This window comes from Aethalodelphis obliquidens, unplaced genomic scaffold, assembly GCF_003676395.1.
Source record: "Aethalodelphis obliquidens isolate GAN/ISIS:26980383/991018 unplaced genomic scaffold, ASM367639v1 scaffold19, whole genome shotgun sequence".
NCBI classification, from domain to species: domain Eukaryota; kingdom Metazoa; phylum Chordata; class Mammalia; order Artiodactyla; family Delphinidae; genus Aethalodelphis; species Aethalodelphis obliquidens.
Window position 1 is genome coordinate 28,877,762 of NW_020837963.1, and position 24,667 is coordinate 28,902,428.

At 47.5% G+C, this 24,667-nt stretch overlaps 1 protein-coding gene across 15 annotated transcripts in view; it reads left to right on the forward strand.

Annotated features, from left to right (window-relative positions):
* Positions 1-24,667, forward strand: part of ATP9B (ATPase phospholipid transporting 9B) — a 216,946-nt gene that overhangs the window by 151,605 nt on the left and 40,674 nt on the right. For all 15 annotated transcript variants that reach the window (XR_003435307.1, XR_003435308.1, XM_027118809.1 and 12 more), the window contains 3 exons: positions 6,311-6,453; positions 18,378-18,490; positions 21,739-21,984. Coding sequence is in view for 13 of the 15 variants with exons in the window: in XM_027118809.1 (XP_026974610.1) it covers positions 6,311-6,453; positions 18,378-18,490; positions 21,739-21,984 (502 nt within the window). In the remaining 2 variants the exon portion in view is untranslated. The remainder of the gene's footprint in view (positions 1-6,310; positions 6,454-18,377; positions 18,491-21,738; positions 21,985-24,667) is intronic.

Genomic DNA, 24,667 nt, shown 5'->3' on the forward strand with positions numbered 1-24,667 from the left:
GGAAAAGGTTTTGATTACTTTAGATAAAACTTGTCATTTAAATGACTTTTGTTTTGCTCAGATTAGGATCCAAACATACGTCTCACTTCAGAGGAATGCGTGTGAATTATTTCAGGTAGATTCACTCCCTGCGGAGCCTGGTGTGAGCTGGGGCTGTTTCACCTGGTTCTGATAAATGCTGCAGGTTTAATTGTAACAAATTAAGTTGAAATGTAGCAGGCCTCATGGGGCGCCAGTGGGGTCGCACTGCATGTTTTAGCAAAGTACACCTCACGTATTCAGGGTCCAGGTTGCCTCCTCAGACACTTTTGCGGCTGTAAGATGAGACTGTTTGGAAAAGGAAATGCCACCATTAGGATGATCTTATGTCTAAAGTTAACCTTGTGCTTTCTCTGTAGTGTAACGCGGGTTCACACACGTTCCTCTCGGTGGCTCCCCTGAGCACCCTGGCCCATGAAGATGCTTTATTTCATTTTTCTTACTTTATAACAGTAGAGGTCACAACTGCCTCTGGTTCAGCTGACCATCTAAAATGGCAATGACTTTTCCACTTATTTGGAGTAGGTCTCTAGATAATTTCACAGTTGTAAATTAGCAACATAATTTAGCTTAAATATATATATGGTATCTATTACCTTATAATCTGTTACTGTAATACTCAAAATAGTAGGCTTAACATATATTTTTTTGTTCACAAATCATGTAACTATAAAGTACTAGTCGAATAGAGGTCTGGGTTTTTAAATTCCATTAAATTAGAACATTACTAAAAAGTAAGTTAAATATGGTGATGATAATTACTCTGTCAACTTGGTGTTTGAAGTTTGAGCTAGAAATTTTTTAAAAAGCAAATTATTGTACTAACTTTTTTTTTTTTTTTTTTGGCGGTACGCGGGCCTCTCACTGTTGTGGCCTGTCCCGTGGCGGAGCACAGGCTCCGGACGCACAGGCTCAGCGGCCATGGCTCATGGGCCCAGCCGCTCCGCGGCATGTGGGATCTTCCCGGACCGGGGCACGAACCCGCGTCCCCTGCATCGTCAGGCGGACTCTCAACCACTGCACCACCAGGGAATCCCTGTACTAACATTTGATCAAGATGTACCGTGTGAATCAGAGTAAACTTAAGCTCTACCTCCTACCTGTATGGTATTATTGTCCTAGTTGAAGGTATTTTTCCTTTTAATAGTTTTTCACTTGTAAACCATGAACTTGCGTTCTGCAGTAGTTCTGCTTTATTTTTCTGAACGTGAAGGTTATCTCCATTCCCTTTTTCACTAGTAACTACTGCTTTGTACATTCCTTGAGGGGATTTAGGTTTGTAGTCAACCTAAACTATTCCAGTGGTATTGATTTGTGATGTAGTATTTCATGAAGTATTATATTCTTACAGTTCTGTACAGCAGTGGTTGTATTAGTAAACCCTCTCTGGCCCGGATCTCAGGAGCACGACCTGGAGGAACCTGAGAGATGCTCCTTTGGCTCCCGCTCAGCCCCATGCCCAGTGCAGACTGCAGGCTCTTGGGAAAGGCCCGTCCGGCTGCAGATAGGAACCCACTTGCCTTGAGATCCCTGAGGCAGGCTGATGTCTTCAAAAGTAATTCGACCAAAAGCTGCAAGGAGACCACAGCACACAGAGAAGAGCCCTGTCTTCCCGACTCCAAGGAGCCAGCTGGGCCGTCTTCACAGGGGTCACATGCCCCGCCCAGGCCTTGCCCCTGCTCTGTGCCCACCAGGCTCCTGCTCGTTCGTTGGCCATCTGGCCTGCGTGTTACCAAGTGACTCTGACTCTCACTTTATTCCCTGACTCCTGGAGACTCTGTCTTATGACCACACCCAAATCACAGATAAGTCCCTGTAAAATCCTTCTGTTTTTTCCTTAAATTTATTTATTTTATTTTTTATTTATTTATTTAATTTTTGGCTGCATTAGGTCTTCGTTGCTGCACATGGGCTTTCTCTAGTTGTAGCGAGCGGGGGCTACTCTTCGTTGCGGTGCACAGGCTTCTCATTGCCGTGGCTTCTCTTGTTGCAGAGCACAGGCTCTAGGCCTGTGGGCTTCAGTAGTTGTGGCTCATGGGCTCAGTAGTTGTGGCTCGCGGGCTCTAGAGCACAGGCTCAGTAGTTGTGGCGCATGGGCTTAGTTGTTTTGCGACACGTGGGATCTTCCCAGACCAGGGTTCGAACTCATGTCCCCTGCATTGGCAGGCGGATTCTAAACCACTGCGCCACCAGAGAAATCCTGTAAAATCCTTCTTTTTCTTCTTCCAACCTTCCTAGCACCCTGAACTCTTCCTGGGCGGCCGCTACTTAGTGCCTGTTGGCAGGACGCTCCCCAGTACTTTGCCAGCCTTTCCTCCTGGCTGGCCACCCCTCCGGGTGCCTCCCTACAGCTGATGGGAGACCCCTGGGGCTCACACAAGCCAGGTGCTGTGTGCAGGCGATGGCACGTCCTGGACCAGCGCCCCTGGGGCAGGGGAGGCCCAGGGACTGCGGTGCTCTCCCCGCAGGTCACCTTGCGCAGGCCGTGTCCTCACCCTCCTAGCAGGGTTCGGAAGAGCCGAGAGCTAGCGAGGGGCTGCTTTACAAGGTGTGTGTCGCTGTCAGTTAGAGATTTTCTTTCTGACGAGTACAGGTCTTACAATCTGTAAGATGTGAAGGTTATGGACAAATGAACTGTGATTCTTTTATTTGAATTTCTCTGACTCGCCTGCAGGCTTTCTTCGCTGACTGACTCCTGGAGATCGCCTTCCAAGTGTGTGTTTATTAATAGGCAGGTCGCAGGGTTGGACACAAGCAGCTTCACCACATGGAGTTGGTCCATCTTGTCTGCTGCTTTCCTGGTAGAATTAAGTCAGGTGCAGACTTCCCGGTAGAACTTGAAGCCTATCTGAGTGGTCTGAGGTCTGATTGTTAATGAGGACGAACGAGGCCCGGCTGGTGATGTACAAAGGTATAATTCCTCTGTCCTTGTTCTACCTGGTGATAGTCTGGGGCTGAGTGACTCCTTGCTGACTAAAGGGCTTCACCAGCCTGCCTCGGAGGCGTGCAGAAGGGCTGCCGCTCACCCACCCACGTTTTCGTGTCCTACCTGCCGTAAAAGTGGCCGCCACCCACGCCCAGCGTCCTGCCTTGAGGGACAGTGGCACCCGCACCCCTGCGCCAGGTGTTTGGTTCCTTTACTGTGATTGGATATTTTCTTTACTGGCTCTCCAAATTCTAGCCTCTTGAACAAATGAAATTTTCTTACCTCTAAATCTAGGCCCTGTTTTCACCGTTGCTAAGGGGCCTCTCATTGTTGGTGGTTCTTACTTTTCGCCGAAACCCTGGGAGCCCTTCCTGGTTCATGGGCTGCTTCTGTGCTGGCTTCTTCCTGGGGGTATCTCAGCGTTAGCTTGAGCCGTGGCACATTTCCCCATGCCAGCCCCTGTCGTTTCAGTGCAGTATTGTTCCACGTCCCTGGGTGTCTGCCTGCCTACGAGCACCCCCTGGATGTCTTGGATTTCCTGGTTTTCGTCGCCAGATTTCACTCTTTTTGCCACACTTATAGTTTGCATTTCATGCCTGTGCATTCTTTTAATCAAATGAAATAAAAATCTTGTGAATAAAAATATTCTGTGTAAAAAAAATTAGACACAGCTGAACATTTTTGACACACCTGGTATATAGAGAGAGCTGCTCTGGGAACAGCTAGCAAGCAGCCCTCCCCGCAGTGGTACGTTCTTAGCGCGTGTCCTTACAGGGAGCTCTTTAGAATTCCAGGCTTGGAAGGTCTCTATTCTAGTCCTGTGCTTTCAGGCAGGATTGCAACAAAACTGTCCAAGGTAGGATGGACCACCATTTGTTTTAAGTTGCAATCTTACTATACAATTGTAACTTATGAAATTTCTAAGGTAAGTAAAAGGTCCAGAGTCTAGTGACAAATGCCCTTGTGTTTGCCATAGATTTAACATGTTCAGTCTTTGTTCAGATCCTTTTTCTTTTTAAGAAGGTAGATGTCATAAAGTCATGGACCTTCCCTCTCTCTGCTCCTGCCTTCCCCAGAGGTGATTTTTCTCCCGAAATTGGGGTGGGTCCTTTCTGTTCATGTTTTTATGGCCTTGGTGCATATGGTGGGACCCGTGAACATTATAAAGTTTTGTGTATTTTTGAAACATTCATAAATATGATTGTATTAAGTGTATTTGTACCTCGGTTTGCTGTTGCCCCAATTTTAACTGTACTGTTGCTGGGCGGCTTGGATGCTTTCATGATCAGTGCCGCACGGACGGCATCCTGGTACGTGCTGCTGGGCGCACGTCGGGGCTTCTCCCGGTGGGCCGATGGCTGGAAGAGGTGCGGCCGGGAACACTCCGGCCGGTCTTCATTTCACTGCGTGCTGCCAGGTCCTCTCTAAGTGGCTCCACTGTTACACTTCTACTTGCAGTTCATTAAAATACTTGTTTCCCCACATCCTCACTAATGTTTGCGGTTGTCAAGCTCTTCTGTTTTGTTTCACAGTTCTCTAATATCCTAAATATTCTGAACTCGTGTTTAGAATAACTTCGTGGTTATCCACGAAGATGATGGTGTGTGGTAGAGGCATCAAAGGAAAGAGGGCTTTTATTCACGCCCTTGCTGGTTGGAAGCAGAAAAGGGGTGAGCAGTCTGGAGCCCCACATGGGACCCCGATGGACTGTCCACAGAACGTCTGCCCCCGTGGGAGATGGCGGTATTGCGAGGGTGTCCAGGGAACAGGTTTCAGACGTGGGGAGTTTGTGTATGTGGAATTTGGGTTTTGGAGAAAGAATCACGGGGAAAAGTTGGGTCAGAGAGTAACACGTAGACGTCTAAGGTGACGGGAGTGTGTGGGGAGACGCGAGGGGGACAGGCGTGTGCAGCACGACTCTGGATGCGGGCTGCCGGGGAATGCCGGTCGCGGTCTGGCTGGCTCCATGGGCTCCGCAGAAGGCTTGTCCCAGGGGTGCTGAGGCCAGAGGGCAGCGGACCCTGCACAGGGCAGAGCAGTCCCCGGGCAGAGCGCCTCAGCCGGTGTCCTGCAGGCCCTCCTCCTGGACCACCGGCCCGCGTCCTGCACAACGGGGCTGCTTAAAAATGGGTCAACGAGAAAAACGAATTTCGACAAATCAGACACATATGTGTTTACGTTACGTTTTACATGAATTCATAGGAATGTGTGTTCATTCCCCGGTCTGTTCATGTAGAGCTCTGGCCCTTTTTTTAAGTATGTTTTGAAAATCTGCATTTTCCTCATACAAAGAGGTATTTGTAGTGCATGGTTTATAATTTCCACTTTGGATTTCCTTACGGCGGAGGGAAAATGATTTTACAGATCTGTCTGGTGAGAATTTTCCTGAAGATTTAAGTTCCATGTTTTTTGTCTCACTCACACCTTATTAAAAATATTTTTTTAAAACAATTCATCACTATCCAATCTTTCAAAACCATTCCATTTCACTGAAGTGGAAAAACATCTCTTGATTTCTGTTAATAATCACATTTCATCAAATTACATAACATCAGTGTGTACACCTGGCATGGGTGGGCCACAGCGGCTCTTGGTTGGTGGAAGGAGACGGTCAGTGTTGTGTCGGAGGGCAGCTTACAGGTACTGGTGCCGTGGACATCAGTCACCCCAGCAGAACGGTGCATGCCGGGCGGGTGCGGGACGGTCCACCGTAGGCGTAATTCGGGCCGTGGCTCAGCCTGCTCGGGGGTCGTGGCTCTGACCCTGAAGTCCAGGCTCCGTGAGGCGGGCTGGCCCCGCGCCCCACTCTCAGCCTTTCTGGTCCTCTGGTCTCAGGGCCTGGCCCAGGGGCTCGCACGCTCAGAGGGCCTTCCACCTGCCCGGTCCTCCCCGCGGAGCCTGTTCCCCTCCCACAGGGCGCTCATCACACTGGGGCCGCTACTTTGCTTTTGTAAAATGACGGGCCAGATATCCAGACCCGTTTCAGATGTTGATTCCCAGGAAGGCCGGCGCCTTCCTTCCACATGGCGCTCTCCCCTTTGAGCCTGGATGGGGAGCTGCGCTGCGTCCACCTTTCCCAGGTCCGGCCGCCGTCGCAAACCGGGCTGGAGGGCCGAGTAGGGGCACCTGCTTCACCGGCATCTGCTGACACGCTCTGGGCGTGGGAAAAGACGCCTGTTGACTCAAATGTCAACATGTTCCTTTATCTTAAAGTCTGAAATCCAATATGATCCATTTATTCCACGTAAATTAAAGACAGTGCATTTAAGTAAATAAATTTATATGGAAAACCTGGACGTGAGGTGTTGGATCACACTGATGACTGCGATGGGTTTTCTTTGGCAGTTTGCGTGTGAACCTGGACATGGGCAAAGCCGCCTACGGGTGGATGATTATGAGAGATGAGAATATTCCCGGCACAGTGGTCCGGACCAGCACCATCCCGGAGGAGCTGGGGCGCCTGGTGTACCTGCTGACCGACAAGACAGGTACCGCTGTGCGCGCGTTCACCTCTGGAGGCATCTAGTGGCGGGGGGTCCTGGTGTGTCTGTGCCCACACACGTTTATGGCGTGTGCGCGTGCGCGTGGGCGCCTGCCGCCTACAGTTGTGCCTTTGTTTTATTTAGCTACCCGTATTAGCACTTCTCTGTTGGCTTCTTAAGGGCAACAAGGGCTTGTTTATTACAGAATGACAGGTGTGAGCTATGAGAGGAAGATAACAATAAGATACGTGAATTTGGTATTTTAACAGTGACATGCTCCTGAAGAGCTGCACCACACACGATTTATCCCGCCCTAAGTTTGCATGCTCCAAATTCTCTTTGTCCTTATTTCATTTTTTTCTTTCTTTCATCAGAGAATTCTTGTCAATCCGTAACATACTAAGTAAAAGACAAATTGAATCCAGAACTATAACAAGAGCCATATCTAAGGGTTAAAATCCCTTTTTGATTTGTTGATTCATGGTGTAAAATCCTAGTAATTCTTAGCGAACCAGAAATAAAAGAATATTTATATAAACGGTAAAGAAAATATGTCTTGAATAAAATTTAAAACTTTATTTTTAATAAAATATTAGATGAGTCCTCACTATAGTCAGGAAGAAGAAAGACTAATCTGTACCATGCTTTGATTTAACATTTATTACTCCAGCCACTGCTGTGAGACAGGAAATAGAAGGTCCACAACCAAAAGAAGAAACATTTTTACAGATATAATGATCAACCAAGGAAATGAACTGCTAAAAATAAGAAATCAGTAAAGTGGCAGCTTACAAATTAAAATAACAATGGCAGTAAAAATAGCTCCCTTATGTGTAGAATAGACTGAAGAAGAAAGATCCCATTCACGATAGCTCAAGTGCATGTAAAACATGTGGGCATAAACTTGGGGATGAAGAAAGTGACCAGACCTGACAGAGAAACGTAAAAGACTGGCATTAGTGGAGAGGTGTACCGTGTCCCGAATGTGAAAATTCAGTATTCTATAGCAGCCAGCCTTCATAAGGAATTTGTAAGTTTACTGCAGTTCAGTCAAAATCCAGTTGTTGGATCGTATTTGGTTTTCATTAGGACTTGTCTTGGTGGGACATTGAGGAATTGACCCGCAAGGTAATGCTCCATAAATCAAAATAACTCAGAAATAACAACTTGAGGGCCTCAGGGTCAAGAAGGTAGACAGAGGGCCTCCCTGGTGGCGCAGTGGTTGAGAGTCCGCCTGCCGATGCAGGGGACACGGGTTCGTGCCCCGGTCCGGGAAGATCCCACATGCCGCGGAGCGGCTGGGCCCGTGAGCCATGGCCGCTGAGCCTGCGTGTCCGGAGCCTGTGCTCCGCAACGGGAGAGGCCACAACAGTGAGAGGCCCGCGTACCGCAAAAAAAAAAAAAACACAAACAAACAAGGTAGACAGAGAAAATGCCTTCCCAACTCACTGCACAGATGGGAAAAACTTTAAAGGATAAATCTTTAACGATACTAGAAATCAAGCAAAAGTGCCATTAGATGATCCAGAAATTGGAATTCGTTTGATGGAGAAGCAGGAACACAGCAAACCCAAACTCAAAATGGCTCGTGAAGAGATCCTACAGAAATGTACGAAAATGTCTCCAGAACAGAGTCCTGGGGAGATACTAAATTCATAGCCAACTTGGATCTGCAGCGAGATACAGGGAGTCATGAGGCTGCCCATCATCAGGAGAGGACTGCCCCGAGCCCCTGGCTACAGCACCAGGCAGCCTGGCCTCTTGATACATACAGTCAGAAACCAGGAGCCACCAAGATGAGATCAGAGTCCAATTCAACCAGGAGAACTGTTCCCAAAGAAAACAAATTCAATGGCTTTTTCACACAGACACCAAGAAGAGCCATCAGGAAAATGTCTAGAATTGTAAGAGTTCAATTACATATATCAACTCGGTATTCAAAGTTAAACTGCATTTCTCTGTACCAGCAACAATTGGGACACTTAATTCTAGAGATGCCAATTAGAATAGCAACAAAAAAGTATAAAGTAATTAGATATAAATTTTAACAAGAAATGGGTAAGAACCATGCGGATGTATGTTTTTAAATTTTAAAAGACCTTTTACAGAGACCTAATTCAATGGGTGGACACCCTGTTCTCGTGAGTAGGACACCTTAATGCAATGAACGTGTCATTCCTCCTGCATTAAAAATCTGACGTGTCTGCAAGTACAGGACGAATGGGGAGGTCCTACTCACTGTTGGTGGGAGCGGCACGTGGCACACTGCCTTGTAAAGCGGGTCTTGGGCATTTCGGCCCAGTGTCTGTTCCCTAAAGAAGCATCTGCACCAGGAGATGTACCAGGATGTTCACAGCGATGTTCTGGCCACAAGAACAAACGGTCGGATGTGACACAGAGAAAGTCACCACCAGGACAACGGCACACTGTGGCATGTCCTTACAAAACACACAGCAGTGACACGGAGTGCAGGCGTTTACCTCCGCATGGACGGGCGCCGCGGGGAAACGCTGAGCAGGGGAAGGGTTGGGGGCAGGGATGCCGGATGCAGCCCTGGGCTCATCCTCGGGCCTGGGCCCCACCAGCTGCCTTTCCTACCACCTTCCAGAGGCCTCCTGCGGGCACCTCCTGCACCATTCCTGAGCTTGTGGTCGTGCTTATCCGGGGGAAGCAGGTCTGGTCTGGACCAGAAGTCCTCTTGTGGACATTTTAAATCTGCCTGTAATGGTCCTAGAGTGATATTGACCTATTATTTCATCTTAATTTACAAACAGAAAGCACATGCCTGAGAACACACAGTAAACTCAAGGCTCTGTGTCTCTGGCTGTTTGATATCAATAAGTAAAGGTTTTGTGACATTATTTGTCCTTAAAAGGCTAACTTTTATTTTGCATTTTAAACAATAATGGGTTTATTGTTCTGTAGCTCCTCCAGTTTTCTTTGTTGAATTGGAGTTACTTTCAGGGTAAGGATAAGTGGTTTTTGCCCAGAGTCATAAAGACAAAGTCTCATTTTTCCCACATTTCACTCTGCTGCTTTTAAAAGGCAAGAACATCGCTTCTAAAGGTTTTAACTTAATAAATAATCTTGGTTCCTGAGATTTTTTTTTAAATCACAGAAAAATTATATTAAATTTATTAGAGAAAATATTTTGCATTTCATCTTCTAAAAGACCTTTTTATGCTAGAAGTCATCTGTTCTGATGTTGAAGCCGTGCAGAGGTTTTTTTGAATTTTTTGGTCTAGAATTTTTTTCAGGCCCTTTTCAGTAATCCCAAGGTGAACGCCATCTGTGGAGCACCTCCTGTCGGTGTCAGAGGCAGGGGAGGAAGGTAGTCTGCAAACATCTCAGTGGCCCAAGCGTCAGCCAAGAAGGTTAGGAATGAGCTGTCGGCAGGAGCCTTCCGTGGCTCCCGAAACTATGAGGTGGTCCTTCGTGTGGCTGTAAATTGGGTTTGTGCTTCATCGATAAGCTTTCTGACGAGAAGCGTTCATCACAGTGTCTCTTATTTGCCACAGCAGAATAGAAAATGAAGTATCCCAGTAATTGCATTCTAGTTTCCTTCTCGTGGACAAGAAAGCGATGTGCTATAATTAGATTTGATTGGAGTGCACGTTTCGGTAAGATCTGAAATTAATGATGTTGCTATAGTGACACATCTGCGGCCACCAGTGCGTGAAACATAAAGTAATTCATTCGACAGGAGTAGACATCTGTTAACTGCCAGGATGCAGAGCGTGTTGACACTGACCAGAAATACTAGGCGTTATGTGCTCAGTGCGCAAACGATGCTGAACCCGGAGGACAGATCGTTTGCGCTGAACCTGCCGGGAGGACCTCCGCCTCCGCCCTGGCTACCCCGACAGTGCCATTGTTTGAGAGCAATGCTGCCGAGGATTCATAAATTTTAAAACTTGACTCAGGTGCAGCCTATTAAAGCAATACATTAATTCCTTTGTTAGTTTTTATCTTCGTGTAGAACAAAGCCATTCCTGAAACACCCACGGAAACAACAGGTTTTCGGACGCATTTTAATTATAGCATCCATTACCCAACACGCCATGTTGTTTAGACTGGAATCACGTGTGAGTTTCATAGGACGGCATCATCGTGTTGGGGAAGCGCTGTTTCCATGGTTTCCAAGGGCACCAGAGCACGTGTGTGCCAATCAGTGCGCACACACGCAGCGGAGCGTGTGCTGATGTCCTTCGACCGGAGGACCACTGTGGCCTCTCCTGCCTAGTGGCCACGACTGGGGCCTCACTTACGACGGGCGTGCACAGTCTCACTGATGCAGCTGTTTGCTGATACAGGTGCCGGGATGTGAGGGAGTCTGATGTTTGGGGTGTTGGGCCAGTCGAGGTAGCACACACATACAGATGCCAGCCGTTCAGGGCTCGTGGTCTTTTGAGAAAGCCTCACATACAGCAAAGAGGATATGTGACTCCGCATCAAAGAATGTCGAATAATTTTTAAACGGATGCGTATTCTGCAGTCTGGTAAATTAGTCACCACTTTTTAGAACTTTTGTTTCCATTCCTGCACCATAAGGTCTAAGCAACCGTGTTTCAATACAGCCATTGACCGTGTGTGCTTGTCGCTTTGCTTGACCAGAATCTTTGCAGAAAGACCTGCCCGGTGCAGGTGGGCCACTGTCCCGCAGCCGCTCCTCTGCGGCCTGCAGAATATTGGTCTGAGGCCAGATCACAGCCCAGGAAGGTTTGACCAGAAAGCTTTGTGTCTGCTCCGACGCCTCCTCTGCATGGCTGTGAGTCACATCTGTCGCCACCCGGAGAATGGTGCCCGCAGGACTTTTTCTTTGGAAACGAATTTTCTTTTTGCCTGCTTAGCTCATTGTAGTCCCAAAAACTGCTTTGTTAAAGAGCTACAGCTTTTTTTTTTTCCCCCAGGAATCACAAACAAAACTTTTGTCACATTTTCTGTCCACAGAGCTGCCACGATGATCAGGTCACTGTGAGGCCGCTGCCCACCTCGCTCAGTCCCCGCCCTCTTCCACGTTTCAGATTTGGGACATCTTAACTTTTGTTGTATTAAGATGACAAAAATTGTAGAAACTATCAACTGGCTGGAATCATGAAAATATTTAAGATAAGACTTGAAAAATCATTCTGCATTGCTGACTCTTTAGTAACCAGTAGAATCTTATACTTACCTGCTGCCAGGAGGGCACAGAAAGCCCGAGACTAGCACTGACCTTCCCGCTCAGCACTTTGCAGAGTCAGCTGCAGAGTAAAAACACCACTGAAATTTTAAAAATATTTTGATGATTCATCTTAATATGTTAAGTAATTACATGTGTCACATGAAGGACTGTCTGCATAAATATTACAGTTTCTTCAACCCAACAGGATGTGAGTACATTTACTCAAGTGGCAAAATAACTAATATTTTATTATTTATTTGATGAGGAGTGCTAGTCATTTGTTCAAATGTGTCAGTTCTAAGTCATTGAAAACATGATTTATTAGCAACTTAGATACTTTGGAAGATGCCACAGTCATCACTACACAGCGTTGGATTCAAGTGACAGAAGTGAGGCTGTGTCGCCCTTAGTGTTTGGTGTAGCTTCTGAGTTTCCAGTGTCTGGTCTCCGCACACCCCCGCCCAGCCCACGCCGGCCAACTTCCCCATCCTCGCCTTCCCCGCCTCCCAGCCCTGGTAACCCCTAATTTCCTTTCTACCTCAGTAGATCTGCCTGCTCTGGACATTTCAGAGAAATGGAACCATACAATACGTGGCCTTTTCTGACCAGCTTCTTTCACTCAGCATAACATTTTCAAGGTTCATCCGTGTTGTAGCCTGTGTCAGTAATTGCTTCCTTTTCATTCCAGAGTAACATTCTGTTGCACAGGTACACCACATTTTATTTATCCATTTATCAGTTGATGGACATTAGAGAGTTGTTTCTGTTTTCTTGTCTATGATGAGTGACACTGCTGTGAACATTCAAGGTCCCAGCCAAGGCAGTTAGGCAAGAAGAAGAAAAAGACATCCATATTGTGCAGGAGAGCAGAACTATCTATTTGTGTGGGACACGGTCTTCGTGTAGACAATCCTAAGGAATCCCCTAAAAATCTATTAGAACAAGGTCAACAAACAGAAAAGAATTTTATTTCTATACACTAGCAATAAACTATCCAAAAAGAGAATTAAAAAAACAATTCCATTGACAATAGCAGCAAAAGATAAAATCAGTACTTCATAGTGTTAAAATGGAAACAGTGTTTCCCAACTTGATCTGCAGACTCTACACAATCCCTATTAAAATCCCAGCTGCCTTCTTTGCAGAAATTGACAAGGTGATCTTAAAATTCATACGGAAATATAAGGGACCCAGTGTAGCTGAAACAGTCTTGGAAAAGGAACAGAGTTGGAGGACTCACCAGTTCCTCGTTTCAGAATGTACTACAGAGCTACAGCGATCAAGACGCCATGGTGCTGCTGGGAGGGTTGGCATCAGGGCCGAGGGGACAGAAGTGAGAGTCTGGGAGAAAATCTAACACTTACAGTCAGTTGTTTTCAGCAGAGTGCCAAGATACTTAATGGGGAAAGAGTAGTCCTTTTAACAAACGGTGCTGGGAAAACTGCATATCCACACACCGTGTACAAAAGTTAGCTCCACATGGATCAGAGACATAAATGTAAGCACTAAAATGTCATCTTTTTAACTTGCTCAGTTTTCAGAAGCTATTCTGAATTTGTTTTCTATTTCATTCTCCCCAACTCCATTAAGCAACTGAATAAAGGACTGTCACGTATCTACCCAAACAGAAAGCTTTTAAACATAACCCAGAAGGAGAAAGCAATAGTTCAAACCTGGGCTTCAGTTACCTTTTAAATTATTTTAAACTATATGTGTAAGTGCAACAATATATTCAGCATGTTAGCGTCTGCTCGCATGTGTCTGTGGTAGCTCTCCGCCTGCCCTGTTTCCAGGGGATCTTCGTCCGTACGTGGAATTACTCTCGCGATTTCTCTGACTGGTAGTAAGTAACGAGCCAGGTGACGCAGCACAGTTGACGCTGGAGCCTTAGCGCTTGCAGTACAGCTAATCAAGGTGTTAAAGCAGCAGCCACTCTACAGCCCCAGATTCCCCGCCTAGAAGTCGTCTGTGAATGGAGCGACTGGAACCACATGCCTTTGGCTGTGGAAAATACCTGTCACTCGCGTGGCTGCAGCATTCGGGAGTGTCAGATTTTTGTCTTCAGTGACCTCTGGGGATCTGATTCAGGTGCATGCCACTTTAAACCCAGGGCGGATTTACGGGCCTGGGGACTGACCACCTGCGGGGGGGCGGTGGGGAGGTGTCGTGCCCCTGATAGAGAACCCCCCCTCCGTCCACCCCGCGTGCGTAGTGGGCTCCAGAGCCATCTCTGCAGCCTCTGTCCAGCGCCGTCACAGCAAATCCCGGGCCTAGAGGGAACGCGTGAATCAGCCCCAGGGCCAACAAGCCACTAAGTGCAGACTGTGGGGAACTGAGGCCCTCGGGGAGTTTCTGAGGACAGAGCTGGGGGTCAGGCTTGGGAGACCTCGCCAGGTCCATGTTCAAACCACAGTATAAAAGCCCGACACACAGGAGACGAGACAGCTGGGAATCAGGACCGGCCTGCCATGTGATGTTGAGAGGTTAGGGTCATTTCTGGTGTGATGGCGTTGGGGTTGTGTTTATTTTAAGAGCTCTTCTTTTATTCGTAACACGGACGTGCTCGTGGATGAGGTGGTATGTTTCTGATTGGCTCCAGCTGTGACGGGGCAGTGGCTGGGGCCCTCGGGGACCCTTGTGGAAGGGATGATGGTGCCGGGCCTGTCGTGACGCTGCTCTGTCCACTTGTGTGTGTGCGGTGCTCCCGTCAACAAGTGCAGAAGGTGGGAAGGAAGATGACATTCCTGACCTCCAGTCCCTGGCATTCCATGTTCCTCAAATTTGTAGTTGAAATTTCCTGTGCGTTTTGCTTTACTCTGGCTGTCGGTGTGCACTTGCACACGCACAGAAGAAAGGGGGTGTCCAGGGTGCGTTTCCACGTGTTTCCAGGAAGGAGGGGTGGTCGACAGGGAGGCCTCCACATCCACGTTTTTCACTGCGAATCAGCTCCCCTACTCAGTAGAGCAGCAGGCACGCCTTGGCTGCTGGAGTAGAACTGGCCCATAATCACATTTGTAACTGTCAGGTCATTCACTTCGGCGGGAGAACCTTTTGTTTTCAATTCCTCCAGGAGAGCTGTGTGAATATTAACATCAGATTAAAAGCTTCATCTCAGAAACTTTGTGAAGTTTTTCCTGTTCCTCCTTGGCCCCCGTGTGTACCTGTAATCGTTCAGACGGAAGAGAGAAACAGAAAGAAACGACTCGCTCTCGGGTCGGCAAGTGGGAGGAAGGTCTCTGGTAAGAGCGCAGACTGCGGAGAAGAAGTGTAACGTGTGTTCGTTCTTTCAACTAGAATGTGTCTTATGGAAAAGCACATTTACCTTACTTTTTGCCATCATTTCAGTGATATCCCTACTAGCTGTTATTTTTTAAACTGGGGAACTATAATTACATAGCGATCCTCTAGCGTTTCTTGGAGCCAGAGCCCAGGCGTGTCCCCTGGCGGCTTCCGCTGCAGGAAGTACGCAGCTCAGGAGCGGTCCCTGCGCTCGGCCGCCAGGTCCTGGCCGCACACACACGGTCCCACAGCCCGGCCGTTCCTTCCAGCGCTGCTGTGAGAGTCAGGGAAGATCACTGTGAAAGTAGCTGCTGCCGTTTACTGTGCGCGTGCTGGCTTTCAGGGGTAGATGTCCAAGGTGAGAGTGTGGCACGCTCCAGCTGGAGGGCCCAGCCACTCGGCAGGCCGGACGGCGTGTCCCAGGAGGGGGCCTCGCGGGCATCACATGAGCAGTAGCCTGCATCGCCGAGTCCGCTCACACGATCGCTGACACGCACAGCGTTATTCCTCCCAAACACCTCTCGCTTCCTCAAGTGGGTTTCACGTTGTGAGATAGAAGGTTCATTCTGTGCACCTCTGTCGTGAATTTTCTTCCAAAAGTTGTAGTTGTGGTATGATGAGTACGAGATCGTTCACGTTATGTAAGTGTGTTTCGCTTTAATGTTGTGATTATTTTTCTTGACAGTTTTCACTCCCACCCAGACCTCGGCACACGCCAGCCGCCCTGCACCTCGTCACCAGCACGGGGACCAGTCCCTCTCACGCGGCCAGGTGTCCAGCACGAAACCAGAACCCAGAGGCACGACATGCGTCGTGATCTTGGGGATCGGGCACGTCCGTGCTCCGCTTTCCCTCAGCTCCCCCGCCAGCCCCTCGCCTGCGTCCTCGCCGTCCTCGTGGGCGGCTGCATGGGTGCCGTCCTGCAGCCCCTCTTCCTGGCCGTCAGGTTCCCCTCACCCTTTGTGTCTCAGGCACTTTATATGCTTATTTATTCTTCGCCATATCCATGCGGGACCGGTGGTAATTTCTCTGGTTTGCAGACAAGCACTGAGGCCTGAGAGTTTAAAGCATCTCCGTGAGGCCCACCAAAACCCAGCATGGAGTGAGGCCTCATGAGGGTTCTTTAGCCCAACGAATGACTGAATTCCAAGTTCACTAGAGACGTGTGGGAACGTGAGAGCTGCTGGTGTGTCTGGAGAATGGCGGCCATGTTCCAAGGCCGGGTGAACTGTGGCCTGTTTATCTAGGGTCTTTCTTACCTGTACGAGGTGGTTTTAAAAACTTAAGAGAAATAACAGTTCATTCTTGGTGGGAGCTGTACAGGTGTTTGTTGTAATGTTCTTTAATTTTGCTGCACAGATTAAGTTATTAGTAATAAAAAGTCAGGTTAAAAGAAGTGTCGTTAACCACAGTCCTGTTTATAAACTGTTTAGCGTGTGCGCCTACTTACCATCCCCACCGTAAGCTACTGCCTCACGTTCAAGGTATATCAGAGAAAAAAAGTCTAAATGAAATTCTTCAGTTACCTCAGTTAATCTGATACGTAAACTATTTTTAATTTAAATAATGTATTTGATCATTTCTCAGAGAACTGTCCATTTGGGTGCATGTAATAGAGGTAAACTTCATACTTACTCTAATAGGAATCAATGTAAAATTTCATTATCTTTTGACCATAGGTAAATAATAGAACTGTTGTTTTCATATCAAATCTTTGAAATAAAGCATTTATAGAACTTCCTTATTTCATTTGGAGGCTGAATTGTTGCTAACTACATTATTTAATATACCCTAGTATTTAAGTTAGTTATTCTTTAATTAGGATGGCATAACCAGCAAAAACCCTTTAAACTGCACTTCTCATGTAATTTTGATTCTGTTAATCAAAGAACCATAGGAGCCATTTATTAAAGGGGCTACATAGAATTTTGTAAAAGGCAGAATTTATAAAAGTGACAAGCGTCCCTGACAGTAGCTGCTCTTTGGAATTTATGAAACCCTGGATAATATGTTATAGACACTCTTTAGGGAGTGTTTGCTAAAACAATCTCTAAATAGTCATTGTAAATTATAGATTTTCCCTTTATTTTAAAATAACCTCTGAGTGCTGGGGTGGGTCCTGTCAAATGAGCTATTTTGCTTTGAACACTAGTCCTAAGTAATGGGCACGGAGTCACAGGTAGATATGAAAACAGTTTGTATTATATTTTCAACATTGTGTGGGCCAAAGAAAACAAAACTTAGTTACTGTGGTGTCTCATAGACACGTAAAAGGTCCGACTTTTACTGTGACCGCGTGGCTCTCTGTTCATATTCACACCCTTAACTACGTCGGTGCCCGTGGGTGACCCTTCTCTGTGCTTTGAAACAGGTGCAGAAATCCCGGGGACAGGGTTGGGGGGGACAGCTCGTAGCTCGCGGTGCCGGGGTTTACAGGGAGTTCTCCCTGCACCACACCGTGTGGCTCTCCTTCTGTAAAACCAGAGCAGCCGAGGCTGTGTGCGTGTGTGCTTTCATATTAAGTGCTAGATGCAGTGTTTAGGGTCTCCTGTCAGGGTCACAAGATCAATAACACTGGGAACTTACGTGCCACTTTTTTTTTTTTTTTTTTTTTTGGCGGTACGTGGGCCCTTCACGGTTGTGGCCTCTCCCGTTGCGGAGCACAGGCTCCGGACGCGCAGGCTCAGTGGCCATGGCTCACGGGCCCAGCCGCTCCGCGGCATGTGGGATCTTCCCGGACCGGGGCACGAACCCGTGTCCCCTGCATCGGCAGGTGGACTCTCAACCACTGCGCCACCAGGGAAGCCCTTATGTGCCACTTTTAATGGAAGTTCACCAAGGTTTTGAAATACACGGCATTACCTCTGCTGCCCTTCTGTTCATTGCTGTTACTTCACTGCATTTGGTTGTGTATCTTTTGAATGGAAGCTGAAACCTAAAACTGACCTGCCTGGGTTGGTGGGCAGTGCCAGGGCAGATGCAGAGGGCCCGCACCGGGGCTCACAGGCTAGAGACCAGCTGGAGAGAAAACGCCTCTCCTTCCTCACCTCCTCTCCGTACGACACACGTGGATGCCAAGGCCTAAATGCATGGTTTCTGTTCAACGAAAAATACTTAATTTTTCGAAATAGACTTATTTGAAACGGACCAACGCACTGGTCTCTCAGGCAGCGTTCTAGGGTGTAGTTACAAAGAGAGTGACTCAGAACTGGAAGACAGAGTCCAGACCTTCTCCACAGAACCGGAACGCTTGCCGTTACTAAAAGTTACTGAAAGGGGAACCTGACGTTCCAGGAAGAAAGCTCTGGTCCTCACTAGTGAAATGAAAACATAGTGCAGGTGACGCTGGAGGACACTTTGTGTGGCCGAGCAGCGTGTTCACAGGTGCAGAGCGCATCCAGCCCTGGGCGTGGGGCGTGTGGGGTGCGGCCTCGATCTGCCTGATGGGCCACCCGAGTTGACGGTGTCCTTGCTGCTTCTGTCCTAGGAACCCTCACCCGGAACGAGATGGTATTTAAGCGGCTGCATCTGGGCACCGTGTCTTACGGGACGGACACGATGGATGAGATCCAGAACCAGCTCATGAATTCCTACTCACAGGTGAGCCGGTTCAGTCCTGCAGGGATCTTCTGGCAAAAGTACCCGGTGCTGCTGAGTGACACGGAGCCTGTTACCTGCTTGACCTGCAGCGTGGCACCTTCTCTGATGATGCTGAGGCATTACTCATCATTCATTTATAAATCAAGAAACAGATTTTGGACTAATTTTAAATTAAAATTTCTGTATGGTGTAACCGTAGGCTTAACGACCTTAAATCGTTTATTCTTATTCAATTTTCTTAGTGGATTATTTGTATAAATCACTCAGTAAACATAGTATTTTTAAGAGTATCGAGTGGAATCCTGCGTCAGATATGTTTCTTAACAATCCCTCTGTTTTTCCTCATAATTAATAAGGCTTTCTCATATTTTTTAAAGGTACATATTTTTAACCTTTTCAGTAAACAAAAGTAGGAACCGTAATTTTTCTGCCCTTCAACTTCCACGATTATCAGCGCGCAGCTGATCCTGTTTCATCATAGCCATTGTCCTTCAGATTGTTATTTTGAGGTGAAACTTGAATATAATATCACATTAGTTCATCTGTAAATATGTAGTCTGTATCTCTCATAGATAAGGACAGGGGTTTTTTTTTGTTGTTGTTTTTTTGTTTTTTTAAGACATAAACCTCAATCTTGTCTTTTTCACCGGAGCTTCTACAGGAAGAGGAATTGTTTCTTTCACGTGAGGGCGCAGCCTGGTGGTTACAGCATCCGTTCTCTGCCAGGGCGTCTGGGCTGGGATCCTCCCAACCTTTCAGGCTCCCGACGTTAGGTGTGTCAGGTCCGCTGGGTGCCCAGGTCAGGCGAAGACCATGGAGCGGTGAGGACATAAGCCACCTTCCAGTTTATTTTCGGCTGTGTGGTTTCCACGGCCCTTTCCCAAGTAGGGCTTGTGTTTCAGTCACTGGGTTTCTTCTTACCCATTGTATAACTTGCAGTCACTGATTCGGTGTCATCAAACCCAGCCATCCCAGGGCATCGATTCAGGACCACTTCCTGAGGCCTTTTCTCTCCTGAGGAGCTGAGCGAGGTGTGTGGGGTTGGCACGCACAGAGCACTCACGGGCTGTGATGTCTCCCTGCTGCCAGCAGGCTCCCTGGGCTGCACCAGCGCCCTCACCTGCCGAGGCCGGCAGGTTCTTGTTTGCAGGCCTTTGTTTCCCACTTGATTTCACGAAGACTGGACTGAATTACCCTTGCCCTCTGCAGTTCTTCCTTGTATGTTGTCAGCCTTATATTCAGTTTTGTGAAAACCGTCTCTTTTTTCTGTAATGTGCACCAGTCTGGCATGTACTTTACTTTTGAGATGCTGTCAAATGAAAACAATCTTATATGAGTATGTATTTATTATATGTGTGGTCATACGTGCCCAGAAGCACACATACGTGCATGAACACTTAAAACCAAGCATTTTATTAATTTGGATGTCATTCATTTTAATACAGAGTATTTTGTAACCTAGAATATTTATTAATAGAATACTTTAAAGGGGAAGGAATACGACTTCCCTTCTTGTAATCTATGTCTAGATTAAATAGTACCAGGTAACATCTGTTTTAAAAAATATGAATTTATATTACCCATGAATATGATTTTAATAATTCCAAATAAGTTATTTTACTAGAAAAAACAGTAAAAGCAGAAAAGATGAGTCATATAAATACAGCGAATATAACTCCCTCTAAGAATTTAAAAATCTTTTTACCAAAAGCTGTGTGTTGGTTAGCTAGGCAGACAGTCCTTTCACGCGAAACTGATTTTATTCCTTACGGTTCATGTTTAAGATGATAATTGTCTGCTAGGTCCACAGTAACGTAACACAGATCTTGTGTAACCCGATCATGTTTACCCACTGGAAGCATTTGGTGATGAGGACATGGTCGTGAGTGGAATTTGTGTGGAGTGAAACAATACAGCCGTCAGTAAACACGGCACATTCGGCAGGAAGAGGCCGCCGCATTGCTCAGCTGCGCTAGCGGCGGGGCAGGCAGGACGCAGGCGTGGGTCGGAGGCGCGGGCTGGAAGGGGCACCAGCTGAGCAGAGGAGCTGCCCCTCATTAGCCGGCACTGTGATTTGATGGGCTCTGCACAGCTGCCCAGAAGCAGGGGCCTAGCTTTCTAAGGGTTGTCGGGAGCTCCCCTGAGGTCTGAAGTGTCTGATGGGCCTTGGGGTTGGGGTCCTCCCAGGCCCTCCCCCACCAGGTGAACGCCAGCGGAGACGTCTGTCCAGGGCTGTCAGGCACATCCGGAGGAGTGGGTCGTGGCTTCAAGGGAACAGTTTTGAAATATGACAGGAGGGTCGCTTTTCCTCCCACAGCGGTGATTATTGTATCTGATGATTATTATCTACAAACCCGACACTCTTAACTTCAGAGACTGTTGCAAAGCTGGATGAGTTCATAGTATTAAGGGAACGTTCATAATCATGTTTTCCTGCTTTTAGCTTTATACTTTTTTTTTAATAAATGTTTGTTTTTTTGGTTTTTATTTATTTATTTTTGGCTGCGTTCGGTCTTCATTGCTGTGCGTGGGCTTTCTCTAGTTGCAGCAAGCGGGGGCTGCTCGTCATTGCGGTGCGCAGGCTTCTCATTGTGGTGGCTTCTCTTATTGCAGAGCACGGGCTCTAGGCGCACAGGTTCGGTAGTTGTGGCTTGCGGGCTCAGTAGTTGTGGCACGTGGGCTTAGTAGTTGTGGCACGCGGGCTTCAGTAGTTGTGGCTCGCAGGCTCTAGAGCGTAGGCTCAGTGGTTGTGGCGCATGGGCTTAGTTGCTCCGTGGCATGTGGGATCTTCCCAGACCAGGGCTCGAACCCGTGCCCCTGCATTGGCAAGCAGGTTCTTAACCACTGTACCACCAGGGAAGCCCAGCTGTATACCATTTTATGCCCAGCAGTTTTTAAAGAGAAACTTTGTGAGTATCCTATTCCATTCTGTTTTCAACTTTGCTTTTAGAAAGGAGTTAGCAAATTCATGCCATGGTTACAGTGAATCTACTCAAAGGAGATGGTGAGATTTTGAGTATTATAGCAAATATTTTGGTTACTCGACGACTGGGAAATGTCAAAGCACTTTGTAGTACAAGGATAAAAGGGTAACTTGTCACCCCAGTGGGGCGCATGGCAGAGGTAATCGTCTTGAGCTGGTCTACTTACTCCTGGCTAAGGCTAAGCAGCCCATCAAAGCCATGCGTGTTACTCATCCCAGCATCGGCTCTGCTGTCTCTAATTCTTTGGCGTGCTGTGTTTGACAGACGCAGTCTCAGACCAGTGGAAACAACGCCAGTTCAACACCCCCAAGAAAAGCCCAGTCCTCAGCGCCCAAGGTCAGGAAAAGCGTGAGCAGCCGGGTCCACGAGGCCGTGAAGGCTGTCGCCCTGTGTCACAACGTGACCCCCGTGTACGAGGCCCGCGGCGCGGCCGGGGAGACCGAGTTCGCCGAGGCCGACCAGGATTTCAGCGACGACAACCGCACCTACCAGGCCTCCAGCCCCGATGAGGTCAGTCGGGCCGAGCGGCCCAATCCCGACGGGTCCTCGGGGTGCAGACGGCGCCTCTCCGAGGGCTCATCGGGCTCCGGGCCTGAGGAGTTTCTTGTGGAGTGAGGAGGGGGCTTGACGGTGGTTTCCAGTGCGGGCTTTCGCCACAGGCCAGAAATCTGGCCAGCTCCCTCCTGGTGGGACCCCTGCCCTGACCCAGGCCTTGCGTGGTTGTGCCCACACGTCCCAGAACAGCCTCGAGTCAGTTCCAGGAAAGCCGTGAGCGGACTCAGGGAGCTTACTGACTCCGTAAGGTCTGCAGGCTGCACCCTCCCGTGTCCTCTTCTCTCCAAGTGAATCTTCAGATTTGCACGTTAAATTTCCAGTTATTTTTGCCAGAATTTAGATACGATGTATGTGTTTCAAAACAGAATTAGGATGTAAATAATTTCAAAAATCTACAGAAGACAGAAATGGTAAAATCTTAAGTGTGATAAATGAGTCATTTCTGACTTTACGTCAGTCATTCTTTGATTTTTAGGTTGATAAAAATTATTATTAAATTAATTTGTCCACTTCCTGTACAATCTTAGTGTACTTTTTTTTTTTCTTTTTGCGGTACGTGGGCCTCTCACTGTTGTGGCCTCTCCCGTTGCGGAGCACAGGCTCCGGACGTGCAGGCTCAGCGGCCATGGCTCACGGGCCCAGCCGCTCTGCGGCATGTGGGATCTTCCCAGACCGGGGCACGAACCCGTGTCCCCTGCATCGGCAGGCAGATTCTCAACCACTGCACCACCAGGGAAGCCCCCTTAGTGTACTTTATGTATAGTTTTCTCATCTACCCTTTGCACTCAGGGTTCTGATAATTCTGTAAAGTCATCAGACTTCTTCAAATATCTTGTAAAACTGGATCATATAAGTAAGTAACCTCAAAAAATGCCTTCAATCAAAGGTTTTAAGAACTCTGACCTAATGTCTTCAAGAGAGGACCCTGCCGATCCCATTAACAAGTTTATTTCCAAAGAGAAGAGTCCTTCCTCCCTGACAGCACTCCCGCAACCCCTGGCTCTGCGTCCAGGAGGGGCCCCTCTGCTGCCCACGGGCAGGCTCCTCTGTGCTGTGCAGCCTTCCTGCTCGGCAACAGCCGGCGGTGTCCCTCCTCTGGTTTCCACGACAGTACTCTCGTTCCCAAAAGTGCCCGCACAGCCTCGTCTGCAGACCCCTGGGGGCTACAGGTGGACCACCGGCACGGGTTCTTAACCCTGTCTACATATCCCATGGACTACTAGCTTTGTTTTGTTTTTTTCATACTTGCCGTTCTCTATACACATCCTCAGTTCTAGAAGTGCTGATTTTCCAGCAGGCCTGGTGGGACTGACGTTTCTCCATTCTGAAAATCCAGTAAGTTGCACCCACAACTGAGAACCACTGAGTCTTGTAAATCTTTCCTTTTGACGTGCTTTCAGGATATGAGGTGAGGCCCAGTGCTGTCAGCAGCGCCCCTGACAGTCTCAGGGTGCAAAGCGAGGGGGCCCCAGCTACGGCATTCTCACTTCCTAATGATAAACCCTGAGTGCACCAGCAGGCTCAGGGCATTTACCAGCTCCTAACACAGCTTTATTGTTTGAGAGCAAATTTACTTTTGAAGCTTTAGTTACATAGGTATTTCCTTTTCTTTTTTAATTGAAGTAGAGCTGATGTACAATGTCATGTAAGTTACAGGTGTACAGGATAGTTAGTGATTCACAATTTTTAAAGGTTATACTCCTTTTATAGTTCTTGTAAGAGATTGGCTGGGTTTCTTCCCTGGTGGCACAGTGGTTAAGAATCCACCTGCCAATGCAGGGGACACGGGTTCGAGCCCTGCTCTGGGAAGATCCCACATGCCTCAGAGCCTCTAAGCCCGTGCGCCACAACTACTGAGCCTGTGCTCTAGAGCCCGTGAGCCACAACTACTGAGCCCACGCACCACAACTACTGATGCCCGCGTGCCTACAGCCCATGCTCTGCAACAAGAGAAGCCACCACAACGAGAAGCCCGTGCACTGCAACAAAGAGTAGCCCCCGCTTGTCGCAACTAGAGAAAGCCCGTGTGCAGCAAGGAAGACCCAGTGCAGCCAAAAATAGATAAATAAATAAAAGATTATTTTTTAAAAAAGATTGGCTGTATTCCCCGTGTTGTACAATATATCCTTGTCGCTTATTTTATACATGATATTTTGTACCTCTTACTCCCCTCCCCCATCTTGTCCCATCCCCTATCCCTCCCCACACTGGTAACCACTAGTTTGTTCTCTATATCTGTGAGTCTGTTTTTTGTTATATTTCCTAGTTTGCTGTATTCTTTAGATTTCCCACATGTAAGTGGTATCATACAGTATTTGTCTTTCTCAGTCTGACTTATTTCACTTAGCATAACACCCTCCAAGTCCATCCACGTTGCTGCAAATGGCAAAATTTTATTCTTTTTTATGGCTGCATAGTATCCCATTGTATATATATACCACATCTTCTTTATCCATTCTTTATCCTGCTGATGGACACTTAGGTTGCTTCCATATCTTGGCAATTGTAAATAATGCTGCTACAAACATTGGGGTATATGTATCTTTTTGAATTGGTGTCTTCGTTTTTTTCAGATATATAGCCAGGAGTGAAATTGCTGGGTCATATGGTAGTTCTATTCTTAGTTTTCTGAAGAACC